Consider the following 18,741-nt stretch of genomic DNA (forward strand, 5'->3'; position numbering starts at 1 on the left):
TTCCAGTGGCTGACCCGGACCGTTTCATGTGACCCAAAGTGGCCGCCTGGTTTTCTTTTTGCTAATGAGTGATCTAGTGAAGCCTAAGCTTGGAAATTAATGCACACAGTATTTAGAAAATGGACCTTTTGTGCTTAATACATTGAATATTTGAACGGGGTAGGCCCGTCTTTCTCTTTCAAACTAAAATGAGAAAAGTTAACATAATCAAGTTGGTGACATCCAACATGACACACCTCGAAGCATCCTAGTCAATGGTCATGTAGGTCCTCTTTGACATCAAATTAGCTAGATCTCAAAACTATGAACTATGTAACACAAGTGGATTTCTTTGGTAATCAACATGCTAAATTTTTGGTCACTCAAGAGAATTGACAAAGAGGCTGATTAGGAAGAACGCACTTGATAACTTTTTGACTAAAAATACTTGTCCTTTTTTTTTATTTTTTTTGGAATATGACCTCCCAACATTGATATTCGTTTCATATGAAGGAGTAAGAAAGAAAACAATCCTTAAGAAAAAAGAAAGGAAAAATCAACTAATGGTCTCAATCAACAAGTATTTGCATGCTTGATTTCGGACATCACTTTCATCTCCCATGTTTGTTTCAATTATGTAAAAAACATCATATAAATATATCAAATTACAAATAAGATGGTCATTCTCTTGCAACTTGTAAGTCTGCTGTAATTAATGATTCAGCCAAGTAGATATTTCTGATGCACCACCAACTTTGTCAAAAATGTCAGAACATAACACTATTAGTAAAAAAGGATTCCAAATATTACACAATATATGGAAAAGAGAAAGTTATCCTAAGTAAAAAAGCTAGTTTTCAGTACATATCTTTGTATGGTTTTTGAGTTACCATATTGAGCTATAACTTTAATGGAACAATCATGGCTCTCTACCATATATTAGCTAATAAGATGCGCCATTCAAAAAGAGAACACTAATATGGTAAAGAAAGACCCTTCTATATTAAAATTTTAAAATATTTTTTATCAACAAAAATATTTAAAATATGAGCAATATTGACGCCCTAACTCTTCATATACACCAAAAATCTAACTCCTAATTGGCAAAGTATGACTCAATAAGAGAATGTAAGATTGTAAATATTGAGAAGCGAAAGAATTTAAATAGTGCACATGGTTATTGGATTTCTAATGCCTTTCCTTCCTAAGTATGAATTACACTTGTTTTCTTACCGAATACAAAGAGAACAGATACAATTTGCAGGAGTTATTAAGTTTTATTTCATGTCACTTAGACCATTTGGCTAAATATTCATAAGCATTAACTTAAATTTATTGCTTTGAGAAATGCTTGCGATTTCCCTTCTTAATTCATACATCCAAGGAGTGTATTTAAATATTAAAAAATCCTCTATAAAATTGGAAACAAATCAGCTTGGTCGATCTTCTTATGGGTCCAAATCCTAGTAACAAATCTCTCTAGTTATCCTCCAAGATCCTTCAAAAACCTCATAATTATTTCACAAATTGACCATACTATCATGTTAAAGGAACAAAACGCATAGATAAATATTATTTCCCTCTTTACATCTAAAATTTTAGTAGCTATCTTGTACAGATGCAGTCTGTGAATATATCCAAAATCTCCATAAAAAAATAAGTTTTTCGTTGCCATTAAAAACGGAGAAACAAGATTTGTTACCACGGCGGCACGTTAATTTGATCTGCCCGGTTCAGTTTAAGACCGGTTCAACCAACCTCAAATCGGTGGTTTAATTTTGATTGGACGCAGCGGTTAGGATACCGTGTTCCGGCGACGCACCGTAAGCTGCCCGATGCAAAATTTTTACGGACATCGAAAAGAGAGAGGAAAGAGGGAGAGAGAGAGAGGAGAGAGTTATATAAATGGGTTTTGGAGGAGAGAAAAGAAAGGAGGGGAGAGAGAGAGAGGGAGCTATGGGGCTGAGGGGAGGTGGGTTGTCTCTCTTTTCCCTGGATTTTACTGGAAATTAACGTAGGAAATAGCTGTTGGGATGCTCCGATCGCTGCCTGGGGACATCGGTGGAGCTGCCCAATCGCGGGATATGATCTGTTTTCGTGTTTATTTGCCCCATATCGTGTTTTCTTGGAGTAATTTCTCGGTTTGGTGGCGGATAAGAGAGGAAAGGTGGGATCTTGGCGGGGAAGTGTGCCATGGACGGCACATCTTGAGTGCTTCTTTTCTCATTGATCGGTTCTAAGGAATTCGCTTCCGAGTTTCTTTCTATCTTTCGTCATTTTTGGATTTTTTTTTTTTTTTGCTCGAAGTTGTTGATTTATTTTGTATTGATTCATTTGAGGTGATGATAGATGAAGGAAAGGTAGCTGTGTCATGCATTTGTTTTGGTTGTTAAAAGTGTGCCTTCTCTCGGCTAAGACGAGATGATTTGTGATCTCTTTTTTTTTGTTTGTTTTTTATTTATTTTTAACAACTTTTTTGAAATTATAAGCAACCAAATTGGTACAAAAAGATGTTGGCTTTTTCGCCTTTTCTTGTTAATTTTTTCCGTCGGTTACGCATGTTGTTCAATCAGTAAGGAGCCGATGGAGTTCATGCTGTGTTCATGCTGTCCTTTACCCCCTCCTCCCGTGTGTAAATGAGATAAAAAAATAATTATGGTTTTTAATGTTAATTTTGTTTTTTTGCCTGTTTTATGGGATGTTTCCAAGATCAATTTCTCAAATATTGATTGGGAAAAAAAATTGTCCTGTTCAAATTTGGGCTTCATGAGCTAGGGGGAAGAATCCTAGTTACTTTTCTAGATGGAATTTATTGCTGCCTTTTTAATCATGAATTATATTTTTAAGCTTACCCTTGTTTCATGTTTTGAAGGGAAATGGAAACCTTGTGATGATTGTCCTAATTGCCACAACTTGATTTTCTTCTTCAAATTTCTTTAAGTTCTTGATGAAACTCAGAGTTTTCTCAGATGCATCTTTTATCTCTATGTTTTGATTTGTCCTTGTTTTGGTTTTCCAGGATTTTGATTGGTTTGCTTGAGCTGCTATCAACCAACGCCACCTCCTTCCTAGTTGGTATGGGGTCGGAAGCTTTGTACTTGTCATTCCTTGTGGATTCTGTGTCTTATCTTCAAGTGAGGCTCAATGATAGTAATTGGTGAAACAAAGGCCTTGTTATGAATGATGTAGTCTGCAGGTTTATAGGCATCAGACTCACATAATTTACCTCAACCTAATTTAGACATTGTTGAATTATAGATCAAAACTCAGTTCTAGTTCTCATTCTTTAGCTTTGATTGGACTGGCCATTTTAGATTTTGATTGTTTGAGAAGAGCATGAGGGGTACTTTTCTACTTCCATCTATTGAAGAGATATGGTGTTAAAATTGGAATGAGGAATCCACCGATTTAGGGAGATAGGGCTAGGGTAGATCAAGTGATCAAAGGTTATAGAAACGAAAGGGAGAAAGAACAAGAAAACAAGTTTAAGTGCACCAGACCATTAGCATTATAAGCTTCTGCAATGGGCTTGCCTCAAGTCTCCCCCAAAGTAACTGATGAATTGACAACAGCACTGAACACATTTGTTTCAACCCCACCTTCTTTTGGCGGTACAAGCAGCTGTGATTTTGATGGGTTGCATAGAGGAAGCACAAATAACAGGATCTCAGGAGATTTTCCATGCTCCTCCATCAGTGATTTTCGGAGGAAAACCACTTTGGAACTTTCAAAAGGAGCAGAAGGGTCATTTAAACGTAGAATTGCCATTGATAGTGCGGGAATCTTTCAAGGGCTGAAAATTGATTCTAAGGATAGAAATGGCTGGTCACTTCCGAATTTGGGACAGAGTGTTCAGTGGCCTGCCATGAGGGTTGTGGGTTTTGAATCCAATCAAGAAGGGTCTTCTGTTAATGGTTTTGATAACAAGGTAGTAGATGGAATTCATCCCTCTGTAGCTGTTGGTGGCTCTGATCCTTCAACTGATCCTCATGGCCAACAAGCGAGAAAACGCCTGCTATCTCCTCTGAGTAGCATGCTTCATAAGGAATTCCATGGTGATCTATTAGACATTGCTTGTGGTGATGATAGAATTGATTCCTCTGACTCATTTAGGAAACATAGTAATTTTTCATCACAGGATTGCAAGAAAGCCAATATTGGAAATGCTGATTGCTTTGAAGCTCCAGTTTGGCCTGTCTCTAGATGTTCAAATTGGAGGAACATGTTAGATGATAGTAGAACGACTTGTGATATCTTGACTGATGGCCCTTTGCTTGAAAACAAGGAGCCCTTTTCCCACTATCATCAATTATCTGCTTGGGGATTTGATTCCAGCAAAGAAACAAGAAAGATAAGACCTTTTTCCAGGGCAATAACCATTCCTTCAAAAAAGTTACACTCGCCACCACTCTCCTTCTCTCCTCTTGGTCCTAAGTGGCCTGAAAGAATGAAAATTGCAGGAGTTCGCAGGGATATTGCGAAAGACATTGAAAATGATTTTTCGGTTTTAAAGGGCAGTAAAGGATCAAGTGATGGGAATGGAACTGCAATACATACAGCATCAGAAGATAATTTTGGGACAAGAGAAAAGGAGACCGGCATGCTGCATGAGGAATTAGATCCATTTACCCCTAAAAGAAGCTTGGATATAGGCTTTAACTGGGGTCCTGAGTCTGCACCCACATCTCATTGCATGAATCATGTCAACAGTTTGACCATGCTTCCAGTCAGGAGGTCATTGATTGGTTCCTTTGAAGAGTCTCTCTTATCTGGTCGGTTCTTGTCTGGGAAAGTCAGTCAGGTTTGTGATGAAGCCTATTTTGTTTCTGCAATGACGTTTATCGATTAGCATCCACTTTCTGATGCAAAGTTAGATAACTATTTGATCTCACATCTTACTTTTCCATTCTGCAGAGAATTGATGGTTTTCTGGCTGTGCTAAATGTCACTGGAGGGAACTTTTTGCCACCATCTCAGAAGCTTCCTTTTGCTGTGACAAGCATTGATGGTGATAGCTCCTTGCTATACTATGCATCAGTTGATCTTGCTGGAAGGTTGTCATCAAACAAGTGTAGAGGCCCAAAATTTAGAAGAAGCCTTAGCAATGATGATTCTCGAGCAGCCAAAAGTCGCCTGCGCATTCCTATGAAAGGACGCATCCAACTGGTACTAGGTTTCTTCGCCTTCAAAAATTGATTTGTGATCAAGTTAGGCCAACTTATCATGCATCCAACTGGTACAGCTTTAAATTTAACAGTCAATGTGAGACAGTTGTAGTCGGTAATCTAGCTGATTACAGTATGTTGGTAAAGTGCAACAATCAGGGCTTATAGTATGGGAGACCAATTTGCTTCTTAGCAGCTTTCTACATTAGTTCAGGACTCAATACTCTCTTTTTCATTTTGGGAGTATCGGCTATTATTCTAGCTCTCTGGCCTGCCCAGTATTGCAATATCTCCAATTCCTATTGCTCTCTTCTGCCTTTATTTTGCAATGTAGGAACCATTTTTATAGCTTTTGTGAGGAAGTTTTTTCAATTCCATGCTCTTAAGAAACTTCTAGCTTTGTGTTGTCCATCGGCAAATCATGTTGTTAGAACCTGACTTCCCTTTTGGCTTTCCTGTCATGGTGTGAATAGCAATCTTTACTATCCTACTTGTCCAGAATTTTGCTTAGGATCGTGCAATGTCAGGAATATGGGCTTTCCATTGTGTTGGTGTGCAGATTATTTCCATTGAATACAATACTTCCATATCATAACCAGGATATAGAACAGCCATTTTGACCAAATCACCAAACCTGTTCTTATGACTAGAAATTAAATTCAGAATAGAAAAAGAGTTTTCTATATTTCTCCATAAAACTGTCGTGCTTTTAGTCCTTCGAACTAGTTCTAATGTTCAGTACATTATGTACAAAGTGTGACTGCAAACAACTGAGTATTCGTTATACACAAGGATGCTAAGCCAGAAATTAACTAAGCTTTTCTTTGTCAAAATATCATCTCGCAATTTTCACAGAAAAAATCACTGTTAGTAAATATGCTTTGTGAAAGCATCAACTTATGATTTTTCAGATACAGATCATTATTTTTTTCATGCTTATAAAGAATTTAGACCTTCTTTCAGAATTAGAGGGATTAACACACATTAGCATTAGTTTTTTAAGCCATTTTGGCGCACATGCTCATACATGAACTCCTTCGGAACTGAATCAACACTTTGAATCGTGGAAATCTTATGTTTTTGGAACTAAGAGTCTTGATAACTATGGATTTTCACATGGAATACATGTAGACATTAGTCATGAATAAAGAAGATAGATGGAATAAGTTTTTGGTTCTCGGATCAGATCCATTTTGCGGAATGAAACAAAGATAAAAGATGTAAAATAAATAAATAAATTAGATTTACTTTTATGGTTGAAAAGAGATAAAAAGATGAAAAAGAAATAAAAAAATGGGATTGATTCAATGATTGCTTTGAGACCATGCAGTGACTAAAGGTTTTGTATAATGGTAATAGAATTTGGTTCTGTCCATGATTCCTTGACAAGTAGGACAATCCGACATTGTGCACAACCTGTAGAAATTTGCTCCTGTAATAAGTGCCTTACAGAGATCAATAGCAAGGGAAATAAGAAGCTATATGTTGAAGAATGCGAGAGATAGAAGAATATAGCATTGATGAAGGAGATGACCTATAAAGAGAGGAAAGAAGCAGTATATTGTATTTTGCTTGGGCTTCAATTCGCCATCTTTGTTTTGTAGTGTCTGACAAGTTTTACCTTAGCCAGACCATACTGGCTGGCGCAAGCCGTCCCTTAATGTATAGGAAGGGAACCAGTACCCAGTACGCCTCCCCTACCAATTGTTGGCACCAAGGGATGTAATGTACGGTACCAACGCTTCGTATGGGGTGTATCAGTTGGGTACTGGTATGGGTGTACCAGTTAGGTCCTGGTATGGTTACTGAAACTAGTTAGTAAAACCTTGGGGTTTTGAGGCAAAAAATCGGCATCTATTACTAGAATTCACAATCAACACCATTGATGTGTTTGGTGGCTTTAAATTAGCCAGGATTGGTATATTCTAGGATAGGGAAGGGTTTAGAAAACAATTTTGTCATCCAAGTAATACACTACTAGGTGAACATTAATTTCATCCTTTTCCATTGGTTTGCATTCCTGAATAAGAACTGGAATTTTTTTCCCCTTATTGAGGCTTTGAAATTGAAACAACTGACCTATTATGCTTGTTTAATATTGTTGCAAAGTTGTACGGCTTTTTCGTAAACCATGCCTTCAACTTCAAGACATTGCGCACTGACTCAGAGATGGTACTGTGTATTCTCGAATTGATGTTAGACAAATTTTTAAGTAGTGCTGTGCATGTCATGTCTCTAATTGAAGTTGGAACTACACTGCATACTTATTTTCGTAGGGTGCATGGAATGGTTTTGTCCTCTGTATTGTTTCTTATTGATTCCTGACAGTAATACTGCATTCTTAGGGTCTGAGTTGGTTGGTTTCTCACCATAAGCTGTTTATGGCTGAATAAATTAATATATAGTTTCTAAAAGTGGAGAAGATATAATATGTGTTTGAGATTTCATATTCTGATGTGTTGGTTCTAACAGGTTCTTAGCAACCCGGAAATGACTCCTCTGCACACATTCTTTTGCAACTATGATTTGAGTGATATGCCTGCTGGGACAAAGGTATGGACAATGTATTACTCCAGCAATGCTTGTGTCAGAGCTTGTGCTTTTGTTTCACAGTTGCTTAGAGGACTGGTAATCGATAAAGCTTGAGTACCATTTTCACCTTAGAATATCAACAAGCTATAACTTTGTGAAATATTTTATGTCTAATTACAAGAAAGAAGGGTATCCCAAGAAATAGTTCATTAACAATCTGAAACAAGAAGGCGAGACTGAGGGATCCGAAATTCTGCTTGGGCAGCAGGTACATGTTACCTGGAAGAAAATGCTTAGGTCAATAAAAATGTATGGAGCCTCATTCACAAGGTCCATAAGGTCCATGAAGTCAATGAGCCATTTTAGATGTCTCTTCACATAGATATGGACAATAGCGTAAGCCCAAGAGTAACCAGAATTACTATAATGGCATTTGTACTGCAATCCTTGATCGCTTTCATGTAGATTAATAAATTCAGTATAAAAGTTCCTTTAAAATTTTATGGAGAATTATCTGGTTCAGGAGACCTGATTTTGAGAATGGAAACAATGTCAATGTACGATCCAAAGGTTAATTTATCTGTTCCATCATTATTTTGATATACAATCAACAGGATCTTATGGCTGGCCTTTAAGTAGTTAAGCTGCCTACCTTTCTGATATCTTCAGTACTAGGAACTGACATGTCCTGAACACTTCCTGAGCAGAAGAAGATATTTATGACATGGAGCATACAAATAAATGGTTAAACCTGCTTGGAAGAAGACATATATGAGATGAAGCATACAAATAAATGGTTAACCTGGTGCCTGAGGAACTATGCTCAAATTGCATCACTATGCATAATTATTTCTAATAATTTTTGCATCAAAAATTTTAAAACTTTATATGCAATCAGGGAATAATTAATAGCAAATTTTAGATCTGGTCTTTATATCAATTATTCCAGTTTTTTATAATTAAATACATGAGTGTCACACTCTTGAAGTGGAAAACTATGAACTCAGGTGTAAGACTCAAGGTCAAGCTCTCTTTTGGACCTTGGTTTGGAGCACCTTGCTGATATGCTCCTAGTTGCACCCCTTTGGAAAAATCAGCTGGTTTTTGCCATATTTTGGTTTTTGAATTTCCAAAAAATGATATGGACAACAGTTTTTATTTACGTGGCATTCATTTTCAATGTGTTATATAGATGATCCAATTTGCTGTTTGTTGTAAAATGAAGCAGACATTCATGCGTCAGAAGGTCACTCTGGCCTGTTCGCTGGCTCCTCCAAATCCAGTGAAAGAAGAAGCTAAGAATCATGACATCAACATTGGGCCTAAAGATATACCAGTTTCCAGTGGAAGTGTACATAGCAAGTTTAACAGCAAACCTGCTGAACGTATGAAATTTACATCAAACATAGCATGATTTCCAGGGATACAACTTCTTATGATTAAAACTGTATCCTCTGGCTTTACAGGTTGTGTACCTCATGGTGACAGTCAGCAGCATGACATGGCAAGTAAATCAGAAAGTATAGAAAAGATAAGCTCGGCATTTTTCTCATCCGAGGACTGTCTTGGAGAACCAAATGGATTTGATTATGTCATGAATGCAAACAATAGTACTAAATTCAACAATAGCCAGTCTCAAAAAATTGATAACTTTAGTCAATTGGATATGTGCCATTTAGCTAGCAGGAAATATGTTAATAGCTCTTCAAAAATCAATAATAATTCAACTGGTGCTGGCGTTCTCCGTTATGCTCTGCATCTACGCTTCATATGTCTGCCTTCTAGGAAATCTTTAAAGTTGAAGCAGAGATGCAAATTTGATTCTTCTTTGGTACCACAAACAAAGAACATGGACAATAAGGAGGAGCGATGCTTTTATTTGTACAATGATCTGAGAGTTGTGTTTCCTCAACGTCATTCAGATGCAGATGAGGGCAAGGTATGGAACTAAAATTTCTGGTAATGTAACCTCTTATGACTTGTACATTTTACCACTGGATGTTTTGTATTTCGGACAATATGACCAGTTGCACTTGGACTTCTAGGTTTCTGTCCTAGACACGCATAGTTGTAATTTTTTTGACATATGTACACTTTTGGATTCTATATGAATATTGAAACATCTTTGACACTTTTAATTGTCAAAATTTTTTGATTTGCTATCATGAGTGCTCATGTCTATAACATATATGTAGACTGAAATGTTGCTACTCTTTGCTGCTTTTGTTTTCAGTCCCAATGTCAACCTGTGAATTCTTGTTAACTGATATGCTTTGTTCATGAATCATGCATTTCATGAGTACTAGATGAGCAAATATTTCTGAATTTGATTACAACATGCAAGTATGGGAATTATTTTCTCCTTGTTTCCGTCATTATATCATGGAAGGTGATAGAGACTACAATCTGAATGCTTGTTCTGTGGAATCATGGTTCATTAGTCAGGATTATATATATATATATATATATATATATATATATATATATATATATATATATATATATATGTATGTATATATGTATGTGTATCTATCAAACAAACTGTCATTTCATTGTACTATGGTCTTCTGACAACAATGGTTGACTAGTGAGCAATAAATCATGTTTCACCTTGAGATTTATTATCTGATCCCTGTATTCGCAAATAAAATGTTGTCAAAGCCTTGGTTGTTTTTGGAGTACACTGGGGACCAAGATGGGACTTACTCATCTACTCCATTAGGTTAGTGTAGCATTATGTTGATTCAAAACATGTAATGGTATTCAAATTAAGAATTAACACCCCCAATCATATTCTATTTTGAAATCCTCAGAAGTATTCTAGTATTCTAGTATTCTAGAGGAATTTTATTTATGCATATGGTGGATGGAAGATGGATTGCTAATATTTATGGTGGGTCATCTAGTACTAAACCAAAAGTGCAATCACAAATCAACATTATCAATCGTTATCTACTTTATTACACATTGACAAAAATAGAAGATTTGAGTACATCCAGACCATTAATCCAATCAAACCAGATACGTGTTCCTTATATTGATGAATATTTAAGAAATCTTCAGTCGTTTAACTGTTACATCTTAGGCATTTTGGAAATTGTATAAAAAAATCAGTGTTCTTGGTTTTTGAGTATATCTAGCATCACCAGGTTTTCAATAATAGCAAGAAGAACTTTAAGTTAAATTCTCTCACCAATCTGTGATCAGACATATGCTTGATCTTCCTGCTAGAGCCAAGCCACCATATGCTTCATGTTCCTGACAGCGGTGGAATATGGTTTCCTAGTTAATTTGAGCTGGTTAGGAATCCATCTTCTATATGGAATGCTGTAGGTCTATCATTTATTGCCTTATATTTTTTTATGTGGCTTGTTTTCCTTGGATACAACCATTTTGTTGTGAGAATTATTTTAACCTTCAAACATATTAGGGCAAAGACATTAGGATGGTTGTTGAAACTTGACTGTTATTGCTTTAAGTCACTATTAAAATTCTGGTGGTTGAAATTGTCTCAAGTAAATCTGATGTTTTAGGGTTTACCTCTTCTTCTGTGCATGATTTCATTCACTTGAAGTCTGCCCCATTACTGTAAATAGTGATTTTCAGGACACGCTCATACCTTTTTCCACTTTAAATTATTGTTTGCTGAGTAGATAAGATGTGGAAAATGATAGTTTTGGTGCCAAGTCCTGTTATCATATGATTAACAACCTGCATGTTTAACCCAGACATGCCCTGCTAGGCTACGAAGGCTGCTATGCTTTACTAATCCCTGGCCATGTAGTTATTTTGCTGATGCTATTTATCTGCTGAAGCTAGAGTTGGATTTAGCAGTTAGGTTTCTGAATATGAATTCTTTAATGAAGCGACTGAGATCAGTAATATCAGGTCGTTGCACATTTGCATTCTAGTTCTTTCATGGAGTTCTTCTGAAGCTTTAACTGCTGTTCAATAGAATTGTTCCAAACCTCTCTCTTGTCATTTCCTATCTCTTATATCAAAATTTGCAATCCTACCTAACTGGTGCTCCTTGTTAAACTGGGCTTCCAAAGAATGATTTCCATTTACAAATCCTTCTAAAGGTTAATGAATATTGTAAATGACCTTTATTCATGCTGAGCTCTGTTATTGGGCATATATGTATGAGGCTTCTTGCTTAGGTTTAGGTGCTTCATCTTCCAACTACGAGGTTGGATTACAATCTTATTGTGATTGCACGATGCAATTTATCTGTGAACCACCCACATTGTCTTGCATGGATGACTGATTTCTCTGCTATTTCTTATTATATGTTCCACATATTGATTGGAGCTTTATCGTGGTTTCATGAACTTGAGGTGCTGTACTTTCTTTAGATCTGGTTTCCTCATATAAAGCTTTTGTTGGTGGGCAGCTACGGGTGGAGCACCATTTTCCAAATGATCCAAAGTACTTCAACATAAGCAACTGACAGGGTTTATTATCCTGCATGGCTGTCTCGGCCCTGGTGAACTGCACATACCTTCATCTCCCTCGGACATCTTGTTATTTACCATCTCTCTACCAATCTGTAAAGAATTTTCTTTCTTTAGTGATCAGTTAATCCCCACATCCTGGTGTTCTTGGCATTTGCTTGAATTTTATTCTCGTCCGAGTTGGTCACCAAGGCAAGTTTGCAGGCTAGTTTATTGCTTCTGCTATTCATCTAAGTGATTATATCCTAAGTGCATAGCTTGAGTTTTGCTAAGGCCACATCTGGTAGCTCAGCTGGTCGGCGCCTATTTCTCTAAATGAGAAACCGAGAGAAACCTCATTCCTGTCAATAGAATTTTAAGCAAAAGAGAATAAAAAATAGAGAAAATAGAAAGAAGAAGAGATGCTTGATCACTTCGAGGAGATCGTGACCTTCAAAAGTCTTTAAACTGATTTTGTTAAATTGTTTTTGTTGTCTAGATGGCCTTTGGAACATTATATATTTATTGGTTTATATTTAATTAACTTAGGTCTTGTGGGGAGTCGAGACTTGATACAAAAAATCATATGGGATGGGCACTAGAGAAAGAATTATGGGGCAGGCTTTATATTTTACCATGTTTCCCCTAATACTGATGAAGAAACTCAAAAGTCAATGACTCTTTCTACTAATGGAGTTGTCACTTTTATGATTAAAAAAACCAAAAAAAGATTGGAAATCATATGGGGTATCTTTTTTTTTTTTTATTTATTGAATATACTTTTCACCGATACACACTAGATGGCTAGGTGATACATACTAAGCAAACTAGTTATTTAGCAAGCCAATACACACCTTTAGGTAAATTGATATACAACTTTCAGAATATGGTGTTCATCGGTACCAGTACACAGTACATAATTTTCTAGCTTTATTTAATATTAAAAAATCATATACATACCATTTCTTAGATTCTATGAGCTCTTAAGTGCAAAGATTCTAGAAAGAGAGAGATTTGGCGGAGAAAGGGACTTGGAAAGGAGAAGGGAGATCTAACGGACGGAAGAGATGGCTTGACAAAGAAGAGGATGGATGGAGAGGTTTGACGAGAAAGAAAGAGGATGCGGTGCGTGATTTTTTTTTTCTTTTTTTCTTTTTTTTTTTTCGAATCATAGGATTGACGACTCCGTTAGTAGAAATCCCTAATTTTTGGATTTCTTCTTTAAGATGGGCATAAAGAGAAACATGGCAAAATAAGGAGCCCACCCTATATTTCTCTCTCTGGTGCCCATCCTGTATGATTTTTGTTCCAAGACTTGGCCATGGTTTGGTTGGTGAACTGGATCTTTATCCCAGCATAATCCCTCGGTTCGGCTTTTCTTTTGAGTTAGATGTCCTTAAACACACTTGCAACATTTATCAACATTCAACTATAAAAAAAAAATTAATGGAGCATCTAGGGTTGCAAACATGTCTGGTTGGATCATGGTTCAAACCTAATTGAGCCATGTCAGATAATTACAAATGGTTGATCTGAACGAGACCAATAATGAATCCAAAACATTTGTCCTTTTGACATGGACAAACCACAATGGATCTGAGTGTTTAGCTGAAATCCTCCGAGCCACACTCAAATTAACCAACAACTAGATAGGTTCTCTTTCTCATAATTAATTGTCATTTTTGGGGTTACCTCAAATTGGCTCTTTTTGAAAGTAGTTGCATGATACTAGAGGAAGATGACATCCATAGTTGCATGATACTAGAGTGAATTCATTTATGAAAGTAGAAAGGCAAGGTCATGCAAAATGATAACTTTGGTACACTAGCTGCCATCATTGACAAAAAAAAATTATTTTTTGATAATAAAAAGAAAATATATTACTATTTTAATCAAGAATTTTAAATAAAAATTAATTTAATTTTCAAAAGTGCTAACCAGCAAGGTGGTAAAATCTTTCATATTTATATAAAAGACTGATTTCATTCAACTTTTGCTCCATTATTTGGCTAGGCTTTCACTCATCTTCGTATTTTTATGCTCGTGAGAGGGAAACTTACAGGTTGTAGATGGACATGCTTTGAAATACTCACTTTATCCTTGTTTGCTTTGGATATATAAAATCATATTTTGGATCTATTCAACATATGAACCAAATAGTGTTCAGTTCGAAACTTGACCAAACCAAAATTAGTACTATATGTTTGTCGACCCGCTTCAATCGTTGATTTAAAGAAACTAGCTAGTATTATTTTATGATAAATTTGTATAACTAATTAATAACTTGAGTTCTTAATGATGAATTATATGCGGTTGTTAATTAATTCTAGGTGGAATAGGTTGTCAATGTGGTTGCACAATACATGGAACTTCCCTCCCTTCTCCTTTAAAAATCATAATTAACAAAAGGGTAATTTCAAATAGGCACTCCTAGAAACTGACAGGTAGTTGGAGGACTCAAAATGAATTTGTGTATATATTGTAGGACCATGCAACAATGTTGTATTTGAAAGTTAATGGAAAGCCAATCATATAATGGTAGTAATTTGTATGGAAGAAATGTTTTGCTTTAGTAGGTGAAAAGGCAAACTTTAAAACCTCCATCTTATGCTTAGCAAGGCATTAGGCTGTGGCCACAGCTAAGCTACTATCCAAAGATAAAGTTCATAAATTCCTTTAAATAAATTATGGACTAAGAGTTGTCCTGGTTATCATACAACTTTCTTTAGCAACCAAAGCTTCTTGGTTTGATTCTTGGATGATGTATCTCAAAAATCTAGACATCAATAATTGTAGTATCCATATTTCTCCCTCCCTTTCTCTTAAGAAAAAAAAAAAAATCTTTAACTAAATACTAGTGAATTACCACTTCAAAAAAGGACATACCCTTTTTATTGTTTAGATAAAAGAAAGGAGAAGCTGATATTTTGCTTCATTAATTTTGAGAAGGCTTCGTATTTGTTAATTCACACGTTCAACAAGACAAGGCAACAAGCTTGGCTAGCAATAAAAATTGATCCCGTATCATGTTAACTATCAAACAATCCAAGTTCATACTGGATATTTATCTCAATCCTAAGCAAATACAAGGAGATAATTGAGCTTAACATGAGATTTAATTTGGCTTGCTTGGATATTGGCCATTTTTTTATTTTTTAGAAAACAACAAAAATATTACTGTCTAGGATGGATTCAAAAATAACATTTTCTTTTTTTCTTTCAAATAAGCACCTTTCAAATAACATTACCAATGATTATATTCAAAAATATTTTCTTTTTAAAAATCATAAGAATATTTTCCTTTTTTTTTTGCTAAACTAGGGAGTTTCTGATAAAAATATTTTTGTAGGGCAACACCAGTTACACCCTTAGAAATCGCACTATTCTATTCTTTCCGTGTGGGATTCCTCCGCTTAAAGTCCGGACGGTTTCCCAACCCTCGCAAACAACCCATATAAAAAGAAGCCAATTCACATGAGAACAAAGGAATGTACGTCAAAGTTTATCCTTTCGGTAAACAGTTGACGAGATAAGAGGGATTTGGTTAAACTGACCGAGAGTGACCAGATCTCTCTCACACGCACACCATCGAACGCCCGACTTCCTACGCTGATAGTAGGAGCTTGGCTCGCTCAAAACCAAACTTTATCCGCCTCTCTCCATCTCTCATCTATTATCTATCACTCCGTCTCCTGAAATCTCTCCATTCTTTTCTCTCTTCTTTAGACTTGGATTTCTTTCTCTTTTTTCTTCTTTGCATTAGATTATAAGAGGGGCTAACTTCTAAGAGAGAGAGAGAGAAAAAAACTATGAAGATGGATCAAGACCGGTTGAGGAATGCTCATAATAAGTATGTAAGTGCTCATGCTTTGTTCAGGCTATTGGCAGGTGCGACCACACTAGCTGCAGCTTTGGTCATGGGCTTGAACAAAGAAACCAAGAGTATTGCTGGATACCAAATGGTGGCTTCTTACAAAACATCTCCTGCCTTCGAGTAAGTTTTTATGTGGTATATTTTATCAAATCTATAAGTTTGTGATTTGTAATCATTGTTTATGTTTTCTTACTTTTCTTTCAGGTTCTTTCTTGTGGGGAATGCGATTACGTGTGGGTACACAATAGCTTCTCTGCCTTTTGTTTCCAAGCTGGTGGAAAGCTACTTATTGGATCTGTTGGATCTGGTATGCCATGTCTTTTCATTGTCTTGCTTGCAGTAAGGAACATAGAAAGCTTGATCTTTAATGTTGGATCTAATGTTTTAAAGGAAGGGCTTGAGACATCTATACATACATACATAAATACATACATACACACACACACACACACACACACATATATACACATATTTCCTTTGTTTTTCTTTCAATTCAATTTTTTAATAGGTATTTATATGGTTAGAGATCCATGAAGCACGTACACAAAGTGCAACCAAAGGGAAATACAATCTTAAATACATAGGAAAGAGAGTGAACACAGAAGACAACCAGACCAGCATATATAAGATCTGGCATGAAGGGGAAGGGCTAAAATTAAGAATTAGATAATATTTCTGGTGTCTTCGGTTTTTTTTTTTTTCAAATCAGGGAAACAAAATTTTGTATATGATTAGCAATAATTCTAAGTCTCCTGCAGGTGAAACGTGCCTAAGTACCATATTTTGTTTGTTTATTTATGTGTTTATTTGTTTTGAAATAATGATGGGAGTACAACCAGCTGCAATTGGAGAACTAAAATGGATGCAGGGCTGTAACTTAGTTTGCTAAAATATTTACTTCCTGTGAACTACATATGGCACAACTTTTTTTTTTTTTGAAACTTATGAAAAAACTTAACCATGACAGTTACTTGAGTTTTTTTTTTTAAAAAAAAAAATATTTTAAAAAAAAGCAATGGTGGGAGAGCCACCAAATATAATCACTAAAGTTATTTAGAGAAAAAATTTCTCAAGGTTCAGACTTAAATTGACGTTCGGAGTATAAAAAAGAATTAACTCCTTTCCATACCAGAAAAAATGATTCTAGGTATAATAACCCCAGCTTAAAACAAAAACTACTAGGACAAACATCTTCTTGAATTAAATTCCAATGTGAGCATGTATGTGCACCCATGCAATGCCGTAGTTCGGAGCATTGCTAAGCTAATAAGGCAATTTAATTCCATTGAAAATAGATATGCATAATTTTTCTATCAAATTAAATTTAAAAATAAAATATTCCCTGAACAAATAAATAACAGATGGGGCAGTGGTAGGAGGTTAAGATGGTTGTCAAATAAAGTAGACTACATAAGTATTTGCACATGTTCGATCGAGTCTATTCAAAATAACTTTGTGCTAAAAAATGTTGATGAAAGTAACATATTGTTGGTTGGCTTAACCAAATTTTGAAGAGTTTCAAGATTCCTTCCTGCTTCTTTTTTCACTTCCATGAAAATGCCTACTCACATGGATGGAATCTGAGATGAATGGAACCTTTATTGCAACTAATCTCTCTCCATAACACAAATGTCAGGGCATGTGTGTGTGTGTCCCAAAATTGTTACAATGGGACAAGAAAAGGGAAGGAAAGATCCAAGCTAATACAGATGAAGTTTTTCTTTCATTTTATTTTTATTTTTGAGAGAGAGAGAGAGAAGGGGAGGGAGACCTATCTATTTATGATTAACTAGGTGCAGATATAGATACATCATCAACCTTGAACCCAGAACCTCTGGTTGTTAAGCAAAGAGGTGTGACTATGGGGATAAATTAGAAAAGCTTCAAGCAACACCAGATGCAACTCTTGGTAGAAGGGAACGAGGACTAGTAAAAAGCCACATTCGAATAGCTGCACCAAGATTTTGATGTTTGTGGTTATGGTGTATGCAGGTAAGTTTGGTTCTTTTGATGGCCTCAGCTTCGGCGGCTACAGCAATAGGCTACCTGGGGAAGGAGGGGAATGATCAAATTGGATGGATGAAGGTGTGTCCCTACTATGAGAAGTTCTGTAACGGGGTTGCCATCTCTTTGGTCTTCTCATATGTCGGCCTTCTATTCTTGTTACTCATATGCGTCCTCTCTTCTGTGTACAAGACCAGACAAAGCAACAAGTCATGAATCCGAGGTCCACAGTTGAGGAAAAAGAGGAAACAGAAGATCTTACAGTCTGTGTTAAACTTCTTTTTAACTTGCAAACAATTGCCTTCCAGAAATTATGCATGCTATTTCACCTTATTGTAGTCTAAATTTATGATCCTGCTGCTTTCAACTTAGGGAGTAGATTTGTAGTCTGTTATAAGAGAATGTTTGCTTAGGGATGATAATCTAATGGCTTTCCATCCACAAATTGCGATGAGAAAAGAGTTGAATGAAATCATTGAGTTATGAAGCTCTAAGGCAATGCATTCCATGATCATAAAAGCAGCAAATACAATAGTATTGTTTACAACAAAAAACACTCAAAACCAAGGAGAAATTTTTTGGTGCCCATAAATCAGAACCTGCTGATCAAGATTTAAACCATTTGTCTAACTGTGGGTTTAATGAGAAGACATGCTACACAAAAGGCAGTCCCATCTTTATAACCAATGTTTTGTGATTGCGAAATTACATTTACCCAGAAGTTCAACAAAGCCCAGTTACTTCTGTAAGGGCA

At 36.0% G+C, this 18,741-nt stretch overlaps 2 protein-coding genes across 4 annotated transcripts; both read left to right on the top strand.

The window, feature by feature from the left end:
- The first annotated feature begins 1,851 nt into the window (after window positions 1–1,851).
- On the top strand, window positions 1,852–12,264 carry LOC103707826 (uncharacterized). 3 transcript variants are annotated; one of them, XM_039128398.3, is made up of 7 exons: window positions 1,852–1,951; window positions 2,999–4,780; window positions 4,894–5,145; window positions 7,617–7,697; window positions 8,902–9,061; window positions 9,143–9,615; window positions 12,070–12,264. In XM_039128398.3, exons 2-7 carry the CDS (start codon window positions 3,503–3,505, stop codon window positions 12,124–12,126), a joined length of 2,301 nt encoding a protein of 766 aa, XP_038984326.3. In that variant the 5' UTR covers window positions 1,852–1,951; window positions 2,999–3,502; the 3' UTR covers window positions 12,127–12,264. The 3 variants fall into 3 exon arrangements, with proteins under 3 accessions (XP_038984326.3, XP_038984327.3, XP_088562699.2); XM_039128399.3 differs by having other exon boundaries at window positions 8,905–9,061; XM_088706573.2 differs by having other exon boundaries at window positions 1,855–2,146; window positions 8,905–9,061.
- A 3,101-nt stretch (window positions 12,265–15,365) lies between these two features.
- On the top strand, window positions 15,366–18,426 carry LOC103707825 (CASP-like protein 1F1). Its single transcript, XM_088706574.2, has 4 exons — window positions 15,366–16,103; window positions 16,188–16,290; window positions 17,976–18,068; window positions 18,185–18,426. Exons 1-4 carry the CDS (start codon window positions 15,919–15,921, stop codon window positions 18,329–18,331), a joined length of 528 nt encoding a protein of 175 aa, XP_088562700.1. The 5' UTR covers window positions 15,366–15,918; the 3' UTR covers window positions 18,332–18,426.
- The last annotated feature ends 315 nt before the right edge of the window (window positions 18,427–18,741 follow it).

This window comes from Phoenix dactylifera, chromosome 11 (assembly GCF_051530095.1).
Source record: "Phoenix dactylifera cultivar Ajwa chromosome 11, Ajwa_hap1_PhDact_Kaust_v1.1, whole genome shotgun sequence".
Lineage (NCBI taxonomy): Eukaryota > Viridiplantae > Streptophyta > Magnoliopsida > Arecales > Arecaceae > Phoenix > Phoenix dactylifera.